At 38.1% G+C, this 18618-nt stretch overlaps 1 protein-coding gene across 1 annotated transcript in view; it reads left to right on the top strand.

Moving 5' to 3' along the window:
* Nucleotides 1–552: 552 nt before the first annotated feature.
* SCML4 (Scm polycomb group protein like 4) overlaps nt 553–18618 on the top strand; it is a 94294-nt gene continuing 76228 nt past the window's right edge. The window contains exon 1 of the mRNA XM_044675402.1: nt 553–759. Within this exon, the coding sequence (XP_044531337.1) occupies nt 595–759 (165 nt within the window). The 5' untranslated portion in view covers nt 553–594. The remainder of the gene's footprint in view (nt 760–18618) is intronic.

Genomic DNA, 18618 nt, shown 5'->3' with positions numbered 1-18618 from the left:
TCCATATTAAGTGAAATCAGTGGTATCATTCCTGATGACGTTTAAAAGGCCACATGTTGACTCCAAGCAGTCTTCTGCTGAAACCTTGGTGGGAAGCATACAGTAACTTTGTCTGTTGATTATTTAGTGTTTTCTTGGCAATAATTATTTTTCAGGACAATTGCAGCTTAAAGTGGAAACCAGTAATGATCTCTCAGCCTTGTTCAGTGCTTGGCCTACTGGGCCTTACTATCACCCAAAGCCACTAAGCTTTGCTTTCCTTAAAATCCTATTATGAGATCAGTAACACCCTGAGAAGCCTAGAGGAATCGTTAAACCTTATGAGCAGCCCAATAAGATCAATAACCTCCCCTTATCAACATTTAAAAAAATTAATATTGGTACCTGGCTTACTCTGATTTTATTTCCCCTTCCATTAAGTAGTCGTGATCCCCAAAATCCTAAAAGAAGCTGATTTTTATTCCTTTTTCCAAAAAAAACCAAACAAATTGTGTTTTTTTTGTTTGTTTGTTTTGTTTCGTTTTGTGTCTGGACCAATTCCTAGCACCTCCTCTGCATATAAATAACCTGTCGTCACTGCTTACAAGACTGGTAATGGCTGAAATGCAGTCTCCAAGGATAGCAGGAAGAAAACGAGGCAGACCCCCACTTCACTCAGCACCGATAAAAATGGCGGTCCACAACCTCTATTCTACATCTGCCTGTTCCTTGCCAGTTGTGAAGATCCCAAAGAAGAGAGGCCGGAAACCTGGGCACAAGGTACGTCTCCAATGCATCTTTTCTCTAAGGTTATCTTAAACTGACACTACTAGCCTCAAAATGGAATTAAAATAAGAAACACAGTGAAAAGTGGAATAGGTCATGTAGAGCTTGCTAAGGTGAGAACGAGAAGTTGTTCTCCATGTCACGCATTGCCATATCTCATTGTTATAGCATGTCTGTTGAACATGAACATGAATGATAACAGTAGCTCCCATTTATAGACTACTTTGGGAATAATAATGCAGTTTACATATATCATCTCATTTGATCCTCACAAGTTTTGAGGTACTATTATTATTATTCCCATTTTATATGTTAGAAAACTGAATCTCGAGAAGGGATTTGCCAGCATCTTTTAAGAGTAATAGTTGAAGTGTGAACCCAAGACTTCTTGTTCTCTGTTTAGCACTCCATCTCCAATAACATCCGTATTAATCATATCAATTTTGGTGGTAGGGAAACATTTAATAACTAAGTAAGATAAAAAGAAAGCAGATTTTGGAGAACACACTTAAACCCAAGTCTCTAAAACTGCCACCTAAGATAGCTTTTCAAGCAAAAGACCATTATCTGACTCCTTATTGGATCCATTTTCAAAGCTACCATGCAAAACACATTCGTCATTTATTTGAGTGGAAGCAGATGATGTCTCTCAGACAGTTAAATAAATAACACTATCGAGGCAATGTCAAGGAACCATAGAAGAGTTTTCCCAAATCCAGCTCCACTGGAGACCCCATGAGGAAAACACAGCTCATTAATTCACGACTTCCTTCTTGCATAAAGGAAACGTTGATGTCAGGCTTGGCTCTCCTTTGATAGATTCCCAGTGATTTGGAAGTGGGGAAAGAACCAAGTTCTCTGATGTAATCCCAGTCATATAAACAAACTCCAAACCGAGGGCAATCTTTTCCTCTTATAAGACAGGAGCCAAGTATTTCTGAAGAGTCTCCCAGAGAAGAAAGACCATCGTGCTGGCCATTCCTGAGCATTTTCCACCTCAATAAATTCGATTCAGAAGCTTCCCCTTGTTTGGAGAGAAGGAAAGGCTTAGGCATCCATCTTGAAATCTGAATACTCTGCCCAAAATGCAAATTTCCAATTAACTCCCATAGAGTTAGGAAAATGTATGGAAATTATTTCAGGTCTACAGAAATACAAAGCCTCTGAAAAATCTGTAATGAATTCAGCCCTGTCCCCTTTGCTTCTAATGCTAGGAAAAAAGAAAAACAACATAGAAATATATATATATACATGTATATGTGTATATATATATATACATACATGTAAATATAGTCTACTCAAGGTTATTTAAAGGTTAGTCATTTTTTGGACTCAGTTATCTGTTGAGGTAAATATGCCTCCATTCTCTAGATGATTTTTCTTAATCTGGATAACCTTTTTCATAGACTAAATCTTGATTCAAAAGATCCTCTTTCAGAGCTGATATCATTCTTCCCAGCTACCTTTCTTAATGGTGCTGAGATCTGACTATCCTAGCTGCATGCTTGGAGCAGAACAGGCCATTTACTGATCCAGGGAGCTAATCCAGGGCCTGGAAGAAAAGCTGTGAAACTTCAGTTCCCTCCTACACCCTTGGGAGCTGTGGCCCATAAATAAAAAATGCCAACAAAGATATTCTTTACTACAGCCAGAAAAATGGAAATTCACTCCATAGCTTGAGCCTGACTTCATGATTTTCCTGCTTTTTAAAAAAATCACTCTTTTCAGTTATTCTGTCCTTTGTGAGTTCCACACAGCCAACTCGGCTCTTCACCGTGTTTCATAATTTAGTTCCACTAGAGAGACATTGGTATCAGTCTTTGTGATTGGGGGCATTTGGGCTGAGGGGCAGAATTTCCGAGACTAGGGTGGTCCATGGTGTTTGTCTTTATAAAGAAGACTAGTTGGGGCATATAGGTAGCACAGTGGAAAGAACCCCAGTTTTGGAGTCAAGAGGACCTGGGTTCAAATCTGAGCCCAGGGACTTTCTAGCTGTGTGACCCTGGACAAGTCACTTAACCCCAATTACCTAGCCCTTACCACTCTTCTGCCTTGAAACCGATACTTAGTATTGATCCAAGACGGAAGTTAAGAAATAAAAATAAACGAAAAACCAATCTCTCCCATCTCTTTGGGATGTAATGAAGTAATGTGTAAAGTGCTTTTCCAACCTAGTGCTATATAAAGGCTAACTATTGTTATTATTTTAACAATAATAATAATATTTATAATGATGATGATAATATTTGGTGGGCAGCAAATCCCACTACTTTCTTGATCGTCTTATACAAGACCAGGTCAACCTCATACACAAAGAGGCAGATCATTCATGATGGATAACAGGTGGTAGGGCTAGTGTTCTAGGGTTCTATTTCAAATGAAAGGATCATTTTCATCTCTGGTCCTGGTAAAAAAAGAAAAAAAGAATTCTGTGCAACTGAAAAGCTTAAGACCCCTGGCAAGAAAATTAGATAGCTACTCCTCACTTTCCCAGATGTCACCTTTTGGGCAACCTCAGCTTTCTGGAACATTGCCCAGATCCAGATGTGAACAAATTCCTCTTCCCCCAAATTAACTATTTTGGATGAGAATCTGTCTAAAGTGCATTGTACCCCTCCCTGACATTTGAAATAGAGAGTTCATAGCCTAATTAAACCTTTCCTTGTTGACTTAGGGGCATCCCTATAAACACTGTCCATTGTACTGATCTGTACACATTATGTTGGTGGTTTCTGAGGCTTTTGGTGTAATGAAGGCATAGAGTTCTCTACCCCCATTACTGCACTTGTTGGGTATATGGTCTGGATCTTTTCTTTTCAATATCTGTTTAAGAATCTTTCTATGATGCATTGATGCACATTTCTTCTTTAGTAATCACAAAGCATTGAGCACATTTTACTGCTTCTTTTATACATCCAGATCTTTTAATGTCAGTATCATGCTTAGGAGAACTGAGTTCCTTCATTTTTCACAATGATTTTAAGTGTTCTTTGATGTTAATGAGAAAACAATTGAAGACTGGGCTGGACTGAATATGCACTGATCCCAAAATATGGTCTAGAAGGTGGTGTTTGGAAGTAGGATCTGGATTTTTTTTTTTAATAAAAGCGTATTTTCTTTGAAATTGCTTCTTTTCCCTGAAGCAAAAGTGTAGGAACATTCTGGTTGGGTTCTGGCTAATGAAAGAGCTGTCTGTCTTTTAAATTAATTTGTGGGACTTTCGATAGAACTTCAACAATAGTTTCTGATTCCAATCAAGAAAACTGTTGCCCTTGTTTCTCACTGCCCCAGCTATTAGGCTGTTTTACAAGAAGAACAACATTGAAAGTCAAGCACTATTTGCATGTTCTTTTTTTTGGCATCTTGGGAAGTTATGGCATACACCTCTGTCACATTCCTCTGACACATTACTGGCTTTGTAACATGCTATCCATATTCTACACAAGGCTCTGAGATTATCAGTCAGGAATGATAATGCTTTCAGATTGAGTTGAGGCTGGTAAGGGAAGCTAAGGACAAAAAAGAGGTCTTTAAGCAGAGGCTAGATGACCACAGACATGCCTTCCACATCACAACTTTCTCCAATGCAGTTCTGATATATTGCAGATTGGCACAAGAAATTAAATGGAAATTTGGGAGGGGAGTTTTCTGGAAGCTGCAGATGACACATGAAGGTCAGCAGATGATATAGAAAAAGTTGAGAAACTCAGAAATGCCTAACATATGTATAGTATTATATAATATCAAAATGCTTTATCTTCGAATACTACAAATAAGTACAATTTTTTTAAAAAGTTAAAATAAAAAATTGAAGTTTGTGAAAAAAACGCAAATGCCAGCAGACAACACACAAAAGCTAGGAATGTAGAGAGGTCTTAAGAAGTTTGGTAACTCATAAATGTATATAAGGTATTGTAAAGATCCTATAAAAGGAAAAGAAAAAATATAGACTTCTCTGAAGAGAGGGCCAAAATTTTTTATTTGGACTTTTCCAATCTCCAGGGGCCCTGTGCCGCTAACCCTAACCCCAGTGATATGAAAGGGAAACCTATATTTGGGGACTGTAAGATAGGAGGCATTCTTTTTATCCATAGAATGAGCCACTGAGGTTCCTTCCCATTCTCAAACTCCATGATCCTGTGAAGTATCAGAAAAGGCACTGATCTTTATTAGTAAAGGGAGTTTCCTCACCTGAGAATTCCCTCTACAACTGAAACCGTAGATCTAGTCCCTATTTCTTGTCCTAGCTTGGTACAGCAGGGAGTGGGACTAGGAGATGGCCGGTGACCACTACTTTTCAAGATGGGTAAAATCCATCTCATCTTCTTTTTTTCCTTTCAATTTCAAACTTGAAAGAAATGGCATTCTAAAACCCAGCAGGTAGCAATGAGCATGGGAAATCTAGGGTATCAACGCCTGGGGACTAAAAAGTATGCCTCCTTGTCTAAACATTGATTTTCGTTTCTTTTTTCCAATTTTTCCCCTGCCCCCCAAATTTCTATTCTCTTTTATATAGTTTGTACTGGTTCCTGAGAGTTCATTATTAAAATTTCAATTTGAGATTTTGCAACTCAGAAATTAGCAAATGCTTCAAATCAGGTCATGTTTTGTTGCTTTGTTGACTGCTTAGATTCAATAAAATGAGGGAGAAAATGTTAATAATTTATATTAAAATGTAAAGTGTATTCCTGCATATTCATTCAGAGAGCTGATGATTTTTAAAAATATTTTATAATTGTATTTATTTTATTTTTTATTTTTTCAGAGAGCTTGTTAAACATTTACCAGACTACTGCTGCATAGGACCTAGGAGTTGACCCCAACTCTCCTAATCCCAAACCTTAGGATCATAGACAGATTTAGAGCAGGAAGGCATCTTAGAAACCATTTAGTCCAATCATCTCACTTTTTAAATGAGGATAATGGCCCAGAGAGGTTTTGTGACTTGCCCAAAGTCACACAGGTGAGTCAGATGCAGAATATGAGTCCTGGCATTCTGACTTCATATCTTTCCATAATCCTTCTCCAAAACCCAAATTTCTTATAGCAACAACATATGAGTTATTACAGAACAGATGGGGAGGGGGAAGTTTTTTGAATTTTAGCAAAGTGGTAATTTGTGACCCAAATTTAAATTCATTCTGTGTTTTGAGGGGCAGAAGTGGAGGGCAGGAGTAGGTAGTCTGGGCTCTTTAGTACATAATCCACTTGGTCTATTGCCTTATTTTTTAAAAAAAAAATGATGCCCTGATATCACACATAACGGTTAGCACATTCCTGGCAGATTTACTAGGCATTGTTTTCAGAATTGTACTTTTGCAAGTTTATTTTTCCCTCTTCTTGTGTTTTTTCCTACTGAAGGTCATTCCTTTGTGTCTACGCAGATGATGTTACAGAGGGCTTAATTTAGTAATGATGGACTTGTGCCAGTCCTATCTTTGTGCCTTTTCATGTTCTCTTTGGTGTGGGATGTGAAATAGCATTCCGTGGGCTCGAGAGCCAGAAAGCCTAGGCAGAAATCTAAGCCTGGATACTCTAGGAAAGTTCTTTTACCTTTCTCGAAGGCTCATTCTTCTCATCCGTAATAATAACAACAAACAGCAACAATAATGATGACGATGATAGCTAGGCTTCACCTAGGGCTTCCAGGTTTGGAAAAGCATCATGTTATCTCATTTGATCTCACAATGATCCTGGGACATAATACAGTTTGGCAGTCATTGCCATTTTACAGATGAGAACTTGAGGCAAACAGATTAAGTGACTCACGCAGGCTCCCATAGCTAGTAAATATCTGAGGCAAGATTTGAATTTAAATCCCCTTGATTCCAGGTCCTGAACTCTGTCCACTGTGCCACATAGGTGCTGAGGGTTGTGATCCCCATCTGCAGAATGGAGATTGTGGTTGTTGCTGTTCAGTCCTGCACAATGCTTGGGGACTTCATTTGGGGTTTTCTCAGCAAAGATACTGCAGTGGTTTGCCATTTCCTTCTTTGACTCATTTTACAGATGAGGAAACTGAAGCAAACAGGGTTAAGTGACTTGCCCAGCTATTAAGTGTCTAAGGTCAGATTTGAATTGGAGAAGATAAGTCTTCCTGACTCTGTGCCTAACATTCTATCCTCTGTAGAGAGACTAGAAGCAGGGAGATAAATTAGGAGACTATTGCAAATAAGCAAGGTAATAGCTATAGGGGAAGTGAGGAGGGAAATGTAAGAGAATATGTAGAGGCAGAAACAGCAAAATCAGGTAGTTCCTTGATTAAATGAGGTGAGGGGAGAGAAAAGAGTTGTGAATAATGCCAAGGTTGCAAACTAGGAGCCTGGAAAGATGATGGTGTCCTTGAAAAAATAATGGCTCAGTGGACTGAGAACCTGGCTTAGAGACCAGAGGTCCTGGGTTCAAATATGGCTTCAGACACTTCTAGATGTGTGACCCTGGGTAAATCACTTAACCCCCATTGCCTAGCCCTTAACACTCTTCCACCTTGGAACCAATACACGGTATTGATTTCAAGACAGAAGTTAATGATTTAGGGAAAAAATGGATTTTGGAAATACAGAGATTGCTTGTACTTACTGCATGATTGGCACAGATGAAGTTGTCCCCTTCTTGATGCATGTCTTTTCATTCATTCAACATTTGTTTTTCCATTTTGGACCAATAACTGCACAGGCTCCTGGTAATTGTAGTTCCTAGTCTTCAAAGAGGCTGGAGGAGGGAGTTATGGGAGCCTGGGAACTTTTGAATTAGTCACTCTGCGTGAAGTAAAGGTTGAAAGTGGGAGGAGGCAGAGAGAGTGAAGTTTTCGCAGCAATGGGGGAGGATTTTTCATGAAGCCTAATTTTGAGAATAGAGCTGCTGGAAGCTTTTGCTTACAGCGCCACTTAATTAACAAAAAAGCCTTCTAGGGAGGCTGAGACTGGTTTTTCCTGAGCAAATGCAAGATGTTGGTGAATTGTTTCCTTTCCCTCCTTTCTATTCTTCTTTTTTATTTGGTTTGAAAGGGTGAACGTTTAAATCCTAACTTTCTTTTTTATCCAATTGTTGCTTATTGTTTAATTATTGATTTAAATGTAGATTTTGCTAGAAAAATGGTAAGATCTATCTGAACTATTCCCACACAGATATTTTAAAGTAGAAAATGAGCAAATAGTCAAAGTCTTTGGATGTTTGAACACAAAGAGTTTTTACAAGTCAGGAATCTTTATCATTGAGGAAAATCTGTTAGGAAATTTCTGTTGTAAGTTGAGGCTTTGAATTATTATTATTTATTATAATCTGCATTAATAGGTTCTTAAAATAGTAGGGAAAGGGAACAAATAAACTCATGGATTATCATCGTGGGTTTAAGAATGGTTCTTTATTAGATATCTCCAAAATTTCTGAATAAAAGCAGCTTGGAAAACTTCCACCCCTTCAGATTTAGAGAGAGAAAAGATAGAGGATAGGGAAAGCATTCTCAAAACTGTCTTGAAAGGGCAGAGATAGGAATAGTGTGGGAGATTCAGAGGAGAGGAGAGGGTAGAAAAGAAATGAATGCCACCCCAATAACTGCTTTCATCAGTTCTACACACTAATTTGGCATTTATGATGTGGAATTCCCTTAAAGCGCTATGTTGTAGGTTTATGCCAGGTTATACTCTGGTTCCCAAACTTTTCATTAATTTCTTCTATCTGACTGAGTGATTTGTAAAATAGTTTTTAAAAATATCACTTTTATTTCTTCTTCCTCTGATTCTCAACCAACCAATCTTCATCACATTTCTGCCTTCCAATTCCTGGATTTGTCTATGTGACTCTATCTGGTAAATATATCAAACTACTCTTCCATCTCCTCCCAACTTTTCACTCATTCTACAAATGAGGAAACTGAGGTCCAGAAAGATTTCTAATCCATTTTGCTATTCATTTCTGTTTTATGGGTGAACTCATCCTATTCATGTTCATAGTTATAATTACTGTGTATTTCCTGCCATCCTATTTTCTTCTGTTTATCCTTCTCATTCTCTCTCTCTCTCTCTCTCTCTCTCTCTCTCTCTCTCTCTCTCTCTCTCTCTCTCTCATTCTCTCTCTCTCTCTCATTCTCTCTCTCTCTCTCTCATTCTCTCTCTCTCTCTCTCTCTCTCTCTCTCTCTCTCTCTCTGTCTGTCTGTCTCTCTCTGTCTGTCTGTCTGTCTCTCTGTCTCTCTGTCTCTTTCTTTTTGTCCTGTGCCTCCAGAAATGTCTATCTTGCCTATTTAATCTGCCTCATTTAATCTGCCCTTCCTTTTATTATCCCTATGCCCCTGTTATTTTCCTTTTATTTTCCTACTTCCCTGTTGAGTAAGATAGATTTCTATAACCAAGTGAATGTACACACACATACACCCCTCTTTGAACCAATTCTGATGAGAGTGGGATTCAAACATTGCCTACCACCCCCTGCCATTTCCCCTTCTACTGTAAAAGTTCTTCCTCATGTGCCTCTTTTATGTGAGAAAAACTTCCCCATTCTCTCTCCCCTTATTCCAGCACATCCCTCTTTCTTATTTTTTTAGATAATCTCACATAATTGACTCACACCTATACCCTCTATAGACTCCTTCTAAATACTCTAAAAATAATGAAGTTCTTAGGAGTTACAAATATCATCTTTCCATATGGAAATGCAAAAAGTTTGACTTTATTGAGTTCCTTAATATTTTCTTTAATATTTTCCTTTTTTGTATTTCTCTTGATTCTTGCATTTGAATATTAAATTTTCAATTGCCTTTTTTCCCCATCAGAAATATTTAAACGTACTCTTTTTTAAAAATATCAATTCTTTTCCCCTGAAGGAATATGCTCAGTTTTGCTGGGTATGTTAATCTTGGTTGTAATTCTAGCTTCCTTACCTTTTAAAATATCATATTCTAAGCCTTCAACTCTTTTAATGTGAAAGCTGAAAAAATGTACATAATCTTGAATATGGCACCATGATAATTTTAATTATTTTTTTCCTGGATGCTTGTAATCAATTCTTCTTGACCTTGGGGGCTCTGGAATTTGCATATAATATTCCTAGGAGTTTTCAATTTGGTATTTCTTTCAGGAAGTGATTAGCAGATTCTTTCTATTTCTATTTTACTCTCTGGATCTAAGATATTGGGGCAGTTTTACTTTATAATTTCTTGAAATATAGTATTGAGGCTCTTTTTGAAAAATAGTTGCTTTTAAGTACCCCATTGGTATTTTAAAAAAACTCTTACCTTCCATCTTGGAATCATTACAATGTATTGGTTCCATGAAAAAAGAGTGGTAAGATTTAGACAGTGGAGGTCAAGTAACTTGCCCAGAGTCACATAGCTAGGAAATGTCTAAGGCCAGTTTTGAACCCAGGCTTCCCATCTCTAGACTTGGCTCTCAATCTATTGAACCACCTACCTACCCCTTAGTCCACTAATTCTTTTTTTTAAACCCTTACCTTCCATCTTGGAATCAAACACTGTATATTGGTTCTAAGGCAGAAGAGTGGTAAGGGCTGGGCAATGGGAGTTAAGTGACTTGCCCAGGGTCACACAGCTAGGAAGTATCTGAGGCCATATTTGAATCCAGGACCTCCCATCTCTGGGCCTGGCTCTCAATCCACTGAGCCACCTAGCTGCCCCCTCCATGAATTCTTAATCTCTCCTCAATCTATTTTCCAAGTCAATTGTTTTTCCAATAAGAGATTTCATATTTTCTTCTATTATTTCTAGTCTTTGCCTTTGTTTTATTGTTTCTTATGTCTCATGGAGTCATTAGCCTCCACTTGCCCATTCTAATTTTTAAGGAATTATTTTCCTTAGTGAACTTGTGTACCTTTTTTTTTTAAATTTGCCTTATCCTGCTTTTTCTATTTCTTTTCTTCAGTGATTCTTTTGTGTTTCCTTTACCATTAGTCCAATTCTGGTTTTTAAGGTGTCATTTTCTTTAGTATTTTTGTGCGGGCCTCTTTTACTAAGCTGTTAATTATCTTTTCAAAAATTTTTGGCATTCTTCTCATTTCTTTTCCCATTTCCCCCTCTACCACTTTTCTCTCTTTCTTTAACAATTCCAGGAATTTTTATTGGGCTCAAGTCCAATTAGTATTTTTCATGTGGGGGTTGGGGGGGTAGTTGCTTAAAGTTGTTTTCATACTGTTATATTCTTCTGTTTTTAAGTCTTGGTCTTCCCTACCACTGTAGTAGCTTTTTTATGGTCAAGTTCTTTTTTTGTTGTTCATTCATTTTCTAGATTATTTCTTGACTTTCAACTTTATGTTAAAGTTGAACTCTGTTCACCTAGGCATGGAGAGAGGCACTGTCTTAAGCTTCAGGCTTTTTTGAACTACTTTTTCCAGAGTTGATTCTTTGTCTCTACAATTTTTCAATGCTACCAAAGTTGTATGATCCAGGTAGAAGTGTGACTACTGCTCTTCTCCTCTGTGCTCTTGTCTCTACTTAGGAAGGCCCCTGCTCCCTTCTAGCCACAAGTGCTAGCACTCCTCTTGGCCTTGATATTGTGCCCAGGGTCCCTACTCCCTTATGAATGACAATAAGTGCTCCTCTCTACTCTGGAGTTGCTCTCAAAATAAAGTTGCCAGTCAAAACTAGCTGCACCCAGTACCAACAAAGGATCACTTTCTGATCAACTGTCTTATTCCCTTACCATCTCTGGGTTAAGAGCTCCTGAAGCCCCTGCTGATACTCTCATGGCCATCTCCAAGACCTCTCCATATTTTTTTTAAAACCCTTACCTTTCATCTTAGAATCAATACTGTGTGTTGGTTCCAAGGCAGAAGAGCAATAAGGGCTAGGCAATGGGAGTTAAGTGACTTGTCCAGGGTCACATAGCTGGTAAGTGTTTGAGGCCAAATTTGAACCCAGGACCTCCCACCTCTGGGCCTGACTCTCAATCCACTGAGTTGCCCAGCTGTCCCTCTCTCCATATCTTAATGGATGGTTTTTATGAGGTATTGTAACCAAAGAAATTTACCTGGTGATCATGAGTCTCTTCAAATATAGAGTCATCCTCAAACAAATCATATCATCTTTCCAGTTTGCTAAGATCAATCAGAACCTCAAGCCCAGTGAAATGGCTTTCTAAAAGCCAGTATCACTTCTATACCATAATACATGTCAATCCATGCTACTGCCACCAATAAATATTTGATTTGTTGATATAATGAATTACTATTTTTGAGATGTGATAATGGTAGACTCGGTTTCCCAGCATGGTCTATCCTATATATCTAGACTATTGCAAAAGAAAATCTTTTAGTATAATAATGCTGTGTCTTTTTCTATATTATTTAAGTATTCATTGTTCATGTATTATATCAACCATGTTTTGTAGCTTAAAGATAGAACCCATATCCTTGCTATAAAAAGATGAAATAAATTAGCAACAAAGAGGGTCTAAATATTTCCTTTTGGAGATTTGCTTAAATGTCACAAAGGTGGTAAAATTTGTCAATGCTCAAGCTACTACTCTTCCAGGCATATCGCTTGGGAAACTGAAAAGAAGTCCCATAGTGTATGATAAGGATATCTAAGTATTAGCTAAGTAGAAGGAGAAGTTATAAAGCTGTATTTGTGGGATCTAAGAATTAAATTGTCATCACTGAATTCTGAACATTTTTTTTGGCCTTTTATGTATAATGTGTATATGTGTATGGTATACACCACTATCCTTTCTATATACCAAGATGAGTGTCAATGCCAAGCTACTTCATCCAATAACTATTTGATTTATTGATATTATTGGTTCATTATATGTATGTGCATATACACATATATGCATATAAATGCATACACATAAGTGATATAGAATATATCATTATCATCATATAATTAAATGAAGAGACAGTTAGGCAGTACAGTGGATAGAGTGCCAGGTCTGAAGTTAGTGAGACTTATCTTCTTGAGTTCAAATCTGGCCTCAGATGCTTGCTAGCTCTGTGACCTTGGGCAAATAGGGTCTACTGTGCCACCTAACATTAGGCTTGGTATTATTGAAGGCAGCATAATTATCCCAGCTGTCCAACCTAGCAACCTTAGAGTCATTCTTGACTTCACTCACTTCACTCATCCTTGACTCTTAGTCACCCCACACTTCCAATCCATTTCTAAATCTTGTCATATATACACTTAACAGCATCTCTCATACACATCTTCTTCTTTCCATCCACACAGCTGCCACCATAATGCTCACTCTAGACAACTCTTTAGTAGAGAGCTTTTCCACATTGGGAGGTCTGGATCACTAATGAAATCACAGAGAAAGAATTATTATCTACCAAATTATATCTACCTGCAGATAGATACAGAAATGCAAAAATAGACATAGAAATGGGGAAGTGGAAAGATGTGGAGACAAGGAGAGATGGAAATACAGGTTATATAGACATGTACAGGTAGGCAGCTAGGTGGTATAGTAGATAGAATACTGAGACTAAAGTCAAAAAAGACTGATCTTCCCAAATTTAAATCTCATGACTTTACTAGCCCTTGTGATCCCAGGTAAGTCACTTAACTGTCTGCCCCAGTTTAATCACCTATAAAATGAGCTGTAAAAGGAAACGGCAAACCACTCCAGTATCTTTTCCAACAAACTGCCAAAAGGGGTCTCAAAGAGTCAGACACAACTGAAAAGTATCTGCACAACAAGAGATTTACAGATAGAGAATAAGGGGTGAATTTTGGAACCATCTCTAGCATCATTCATCCAAACAAAGTTTAGTACTTTACTAACTTGAAGCACTCTTTCTAAATTTTGCTCTTTTAGAGTAGAAACAAGATGAGCAGAAATTAGCTACTTTACACTATGTAGTGGGGTAGATGAAGCTGGGAGATTTACTCTTTTCTTTTAGACCTTTTGGTTTGTTTTCTAAAGAAAATCAAACCTAGGAATCCAAAAGTTCTGGGGGCTGTGTGCTTTTACTTGTGTGTAAGGAGTGTGGATGTGGATGTGAGCACACACATGCACACAAACTAATATTAAATGATGCCCTTTTAGTTTGGGGGTTTAAAAACATTCACTCTACTGACAAAACATTGGCTTTCACAGTTCTTCCCTGTTTTCTCTTCCATATTCCATCTTCCTCTTAAGCTTGAGATAATATATGTAAAGAGTTATTCCATAAATGTGAATTACTCATATTTGTCCTTTAAACAACTTCTCATCAGCATTTCTGATAATGTCAGAACTGCATATTTCCAGCCAAACCAGTAACTTAATTGGTCCATTGCCCCTGACCCCTTACAACTGCTGTGTTGCCCATCGCATTAGAGTTGGGAGTCCTTCCTCATGATTTGGAATTTCACTTGAGTTCATTCATGCTTATTTGTTGTCGTTTGGATAGTTTTGATGGAAGGACACCGAGCATACTAAAGGGCTCTTTTGACTACCATCTTGATCTGTAATAGTTAACAAACTTTGAAAACTTGGAGGTTATTTCCATAAATGAAGTAGCATGGGACAAATTCATTTGTGTGTGGCATTGTTTTCCTCAAGAGGAAACAATTTTTCTGGGCCTTCAGTCAACAGCCACTTCCTTTTAGATTGATCTCTGACTTGGGGGCTTTAATTTGCAAAGGAATTCCGTTATGGTGTTCACACTCTACTTTTCTCCTCCCTTCTAATTTTTAGCTGAGTAATCCTTCCTCTTCAAATCTCTCATACTGCTCTATATCTCATCTAAGGAACTATATAGTTTTATAATCATGTGAGCATGTTATACCTGGTAAAATAGTTGGGCTTTTTTTGTGTGTGTGTATTTTCCTCTCCACCCTCCAAATGGTGATTTCCCCTCTAGAATAAGTATTAGGCAGATAGGTGGAGCAGTGGACCGAGTCAGGAAAAAGTGGGTTCAAATTCTGCCTCAATACTTATCAACTATGTGAACCTAGCAAGTTACTTAATCTCTCTCTCGTACTCACTTTCCTCATTCATAAATTGGGATAATAAAAGCATCTACCTAAAGGGATTGTTGTGACGGTATAATGAGATAGTATGTATAATACACTTTGCAGGTCTTAAAGCACTATATATAATTATTTTTACTATTACCACAGGGTTGTAAGCTCCTTGAAGGCAGGGTCACTTCATTTTTTTTTGTTAATTTTTATACCCTTGATTCCTAAAGCATATCACCGCCTCCCTCCATATTGTAGATATTTAAGAATTTTTTTTTTGGTCAAATTAAGCTAAATGTCATCAAGGAAGTATAACACTGAAGAATAGTACGTCAAATGGAACACAAAGTCCGAATCTCCCGAAAGTTAAGTGTTGGGTCACATAATGCAAAGAAAAAATGAGCTGGCCAGAGGGTTCCACCCTCTTTGATTGCATTTCCAGCTGGCAGAGATGGACACTTTCTCCTTCTGTTCCATTCTCACCATGATACTATTAACAAGGCAAAGCACAGGCTCCTCTGGCAGCCATTGGCAGCAACGCCCTTTACACATATCGTGTTGGATGCGTTTGATGAAGGTTTTGCATTTCAGATGGAGGTGCCAACTTTGCCAGCGCCTGTACAGGATTGTTGGCTTGGAGCGTGTTCCCTAGATTGCAAATTGATTAGCTACTGTATGTCAGGGCAAGGCATCCTGGGCAGTGAATCTTCTTCAAGTGGGTATGACTGCCAAGAAAGACTCCTCTCCTCCCCTCCTTCCTCTTCATTCCAGGCCGTTTGTTCTGCGGCATCCCATTTGAGTTTGTCCATTAAAAACAAAGAAAAATCACCTGCCAGGAGAACAGCTTGAACAGATTGGGGCAGAAGTTGGAGCTCATCATTTTACAAGTTGGAGAGGCTTCAACTTTCGGTCCTGGGGTTTCCAAATCACATCCCTGCTCCAAGGGGAGAATCAAAGGTAACATTTTTAGAGAGAGGGCCCACATTGCCTATCCCTCCTCATTCATTACGTGGCCTCCACCAGCTGAGCATCCTGATACATGTGGGGAGAAATTTTACTCATTGAAAGGCCATCCAAGTGGAAAGTTGGTTCACTCTCACTGAGCCTGGGTAGCGCTGTGGCAGACCGAGACATTTAACAAAAGAACAAGTACATGATGCCCAAGTTGCTATGACCAGTTCATAAAACACTTTGGATTCATGCCCTTTTTTTCCCCCACAAATGCAATCTCATTTCCATTATTTTGGGAATTATTTAAAGTACTCTATTTTTGTGGTCTTTCATTTTGTTTGATTGCTCAAATCTTAAAGCCTTTTGCTAGCACCCTCTTATTCTTAATGCTTTGAATCCTTCAAAAGCATTTCCATTCAACACGACCTCACGAATGGATAGCTAGCAGTAATAAATGTTAGTTCTTTTGTAAAATGAATTTTATGGCCATCTTTTGTTTTTATATCACCTACGTGACTCCTCAAGAGTCAACCCTTATAACAAAGAAGAAGAAAAAAAAAGGAAAAAAAAACAGTTTAGCAAGACTGATCAAAGTCCTAAAAAAATGGACATTACATCAACCATGCCTTACTTATATATAGTTTGGAGACTTCTGCAAAGAAGCAGAGGAGAAGACTTTATAGGATTGACCATTATAATTTTGCAACATTCAGGTTTGATTTTTTCTGTTTGTTTTGTTTTGTTTTTTGATGTTTGTTCCATCTTGTAGTAATTACGTATGTTGTTTTCCTGATCATATTTGCTTTATTCTGTAGTAATTTATATAAATCTTCCCATACTACCCCGTATGCTTTAAATTCATCATTGCTTGAGTCAGTTTCATCAGTCATGAGTGAAAAAGTCCCATTATATTCATGTTCCACAAAGTAAAGGTAATTTTTTTTTGTTGTTGCCCCTTCCAAAGGAATTTTTATTTTATTTTAAATTTTATTTATTTAATTACTTTAGAATCTTTTTCCATGGTTACAAGATTCATGTTCTTTCCCTCCTCTCTCAATTCCCCCCTCCCGTAGCCAACATACAATTCCATTGGGTTAGTAAAGGTAATTCTTAACAATCATTCCTGTTTCTTTTCCAACATCAGAGATAAAAGGTACAGTAAAGATTGATATTAGGGGGCAGCTGGGTGGCTCAGTGGCCTGAGAGCCAGACCTAGAGATGAGAAGTCCTGGGTTCAAATCTGGCTTCAGATACTTCCAAGCTGTGTGACCCTGGGCAAGTCACTTAACTCCCATTGCCTAGCCCTTATTGCTCTTCTGCCTTGGAACCAATACACAGTATTGATTCTAAGATGGAAGGTAAGGGTTTAAAAAATATGTTGGTATTAACCTCAAGATAACTATGTCATGTAGAGAGTGAAAGATCAGCCAGAACTGACTCTCTGAGATTCTACAAATATTTCGTTCAAAGAAGATTTTATTAAGCATCTTCTTCTGTGCTAGGTGCTCTGCTAGGTTTAGAGTTCCAAAGACAACAGTGAAAAAGTTCCTACCCTCAAGGAGTTAACATTCTATTAGCTTCCTAACAGAAAGGAACCTCTAACAAAGATGACTAACTTTCAGTCCTTGTAACCTCGGTGCAGTGAGCTTGCTGATAAATTATCCTCAATAATAGTCCTTAACACTCTAAGAGCTGATTTTCTGTTCCATTTTTAAGGTTCCAAGCAAGGCATGGAGGCTTGCCTCTTTTTATCACAGGACATATATATGTCATGACAAATGGCTAATCCCACTAGCCTCGATTGCCAGAACTAGCCACAGTACTGTGAGTCTCTCCCTCTGGGAAATGATTCCTCTATATATTTTCATAATTGGATCATAGCTTGAGGGTGAGATGAGACTTCAGAGACCATCTAATTTAATCCCCTAATTTTATAGGTGAGTTAACTGAGGCACAGGGAAATTAAGTTAATTATCTGGAATGACAAGGGCGTCAGAAGTGCCCTCAGACTCCAAAGCCAGTATTTTTTTGATTGTATCACACCTCTTTTATAAGTAAAAAGATAGAGATGGTCACTAAAGCTGTGGAAAACATTGAAGGTCCATAGAGTCAGACCTCTGTGATTGAGGACTTGAAGAGAAATTTATATGAAGTCAGAACCACTGATTGCTTTCAGGGACTGCAGGTGACTGTTGCTATGTAGTGATTCCCAAAGTGGGTGCCACTGCTCCCTGGTGGGTGCTGCAGCAATCCAGGGAGGCAGCGATGGCCACTGGTGCATTTATCTTTCCTATTAATTGCTATTAAAATTTAAAAAAAATTAATTTCCAGGGGGCTAAGTAATAATTTTTCTGGAAAGGGGCCGGTAGGCCAAAAAAGTTTGGGAACCACTGCTAGAGGATACTATAGATTGTTAGAGCGAGATAGAGCCTTAAAGGTCATCTAATCCAAACTTCTCATTTTACAAATGAGGAAACTAAGGCAGAGAAAGAGAGAGTGGTTTGTCATTTCTAAAATTTTAGAGCTTTTGCTGTTGTTCAGCCATTTGTGTCACCTTCAACTCTTCATTTTCTTGGCAAAGATACTAGAGTGGTTTGTCATTCCTTTTCAAGCTCATTTTACAGTTAAAGAAACTGAGGCATACAGGATTAAGTGACTTGACTAAGGTCACACAGCTAGTAAATGTCTGAAGCCAGATTTGAACTCTGGAAGATGAGCTCTTCTGACTCCAAGCTCATCTCTCTAGCCACTGCACCACCTAGTTGCAGAATAAGAACTCAGGTCTCAACTCCCAATCCATTGCTTTCTATTATTTAGGACATCACCAAGAGAATGGGAAGCCTTAGACAGGCATCCAGAACTGTGTACCTTCTTCGATTTATCCTCAAGATAAAGAGATAATAAAATTGATCAATTTAAACCACCTAGCCTAGAAGTATATAACCTTGGGCATTAAAAAGAGCTGGCAGAGATGATCACTGTGCCATTGTCAATGACCTCTGAA

Source organism: Gracilinanus agilis, chromosome 4 (genome assembly GCF_016433145.1).
Source record: "Gracilinanus agilis isolate LMUSP501 chromosome 4, AgileGrace, whole genome shotgun sequence".
NCBI classification, from domain to species: Eukaryota; Metazoa; Chordata; class Mammalia; order Didelphimorphia; family Didelphidae; genus Gracilinanus; species Gracilinanus agilis.
This window is presented reverse-complemented; position numbering and strand designations above follow the sequence as displayed.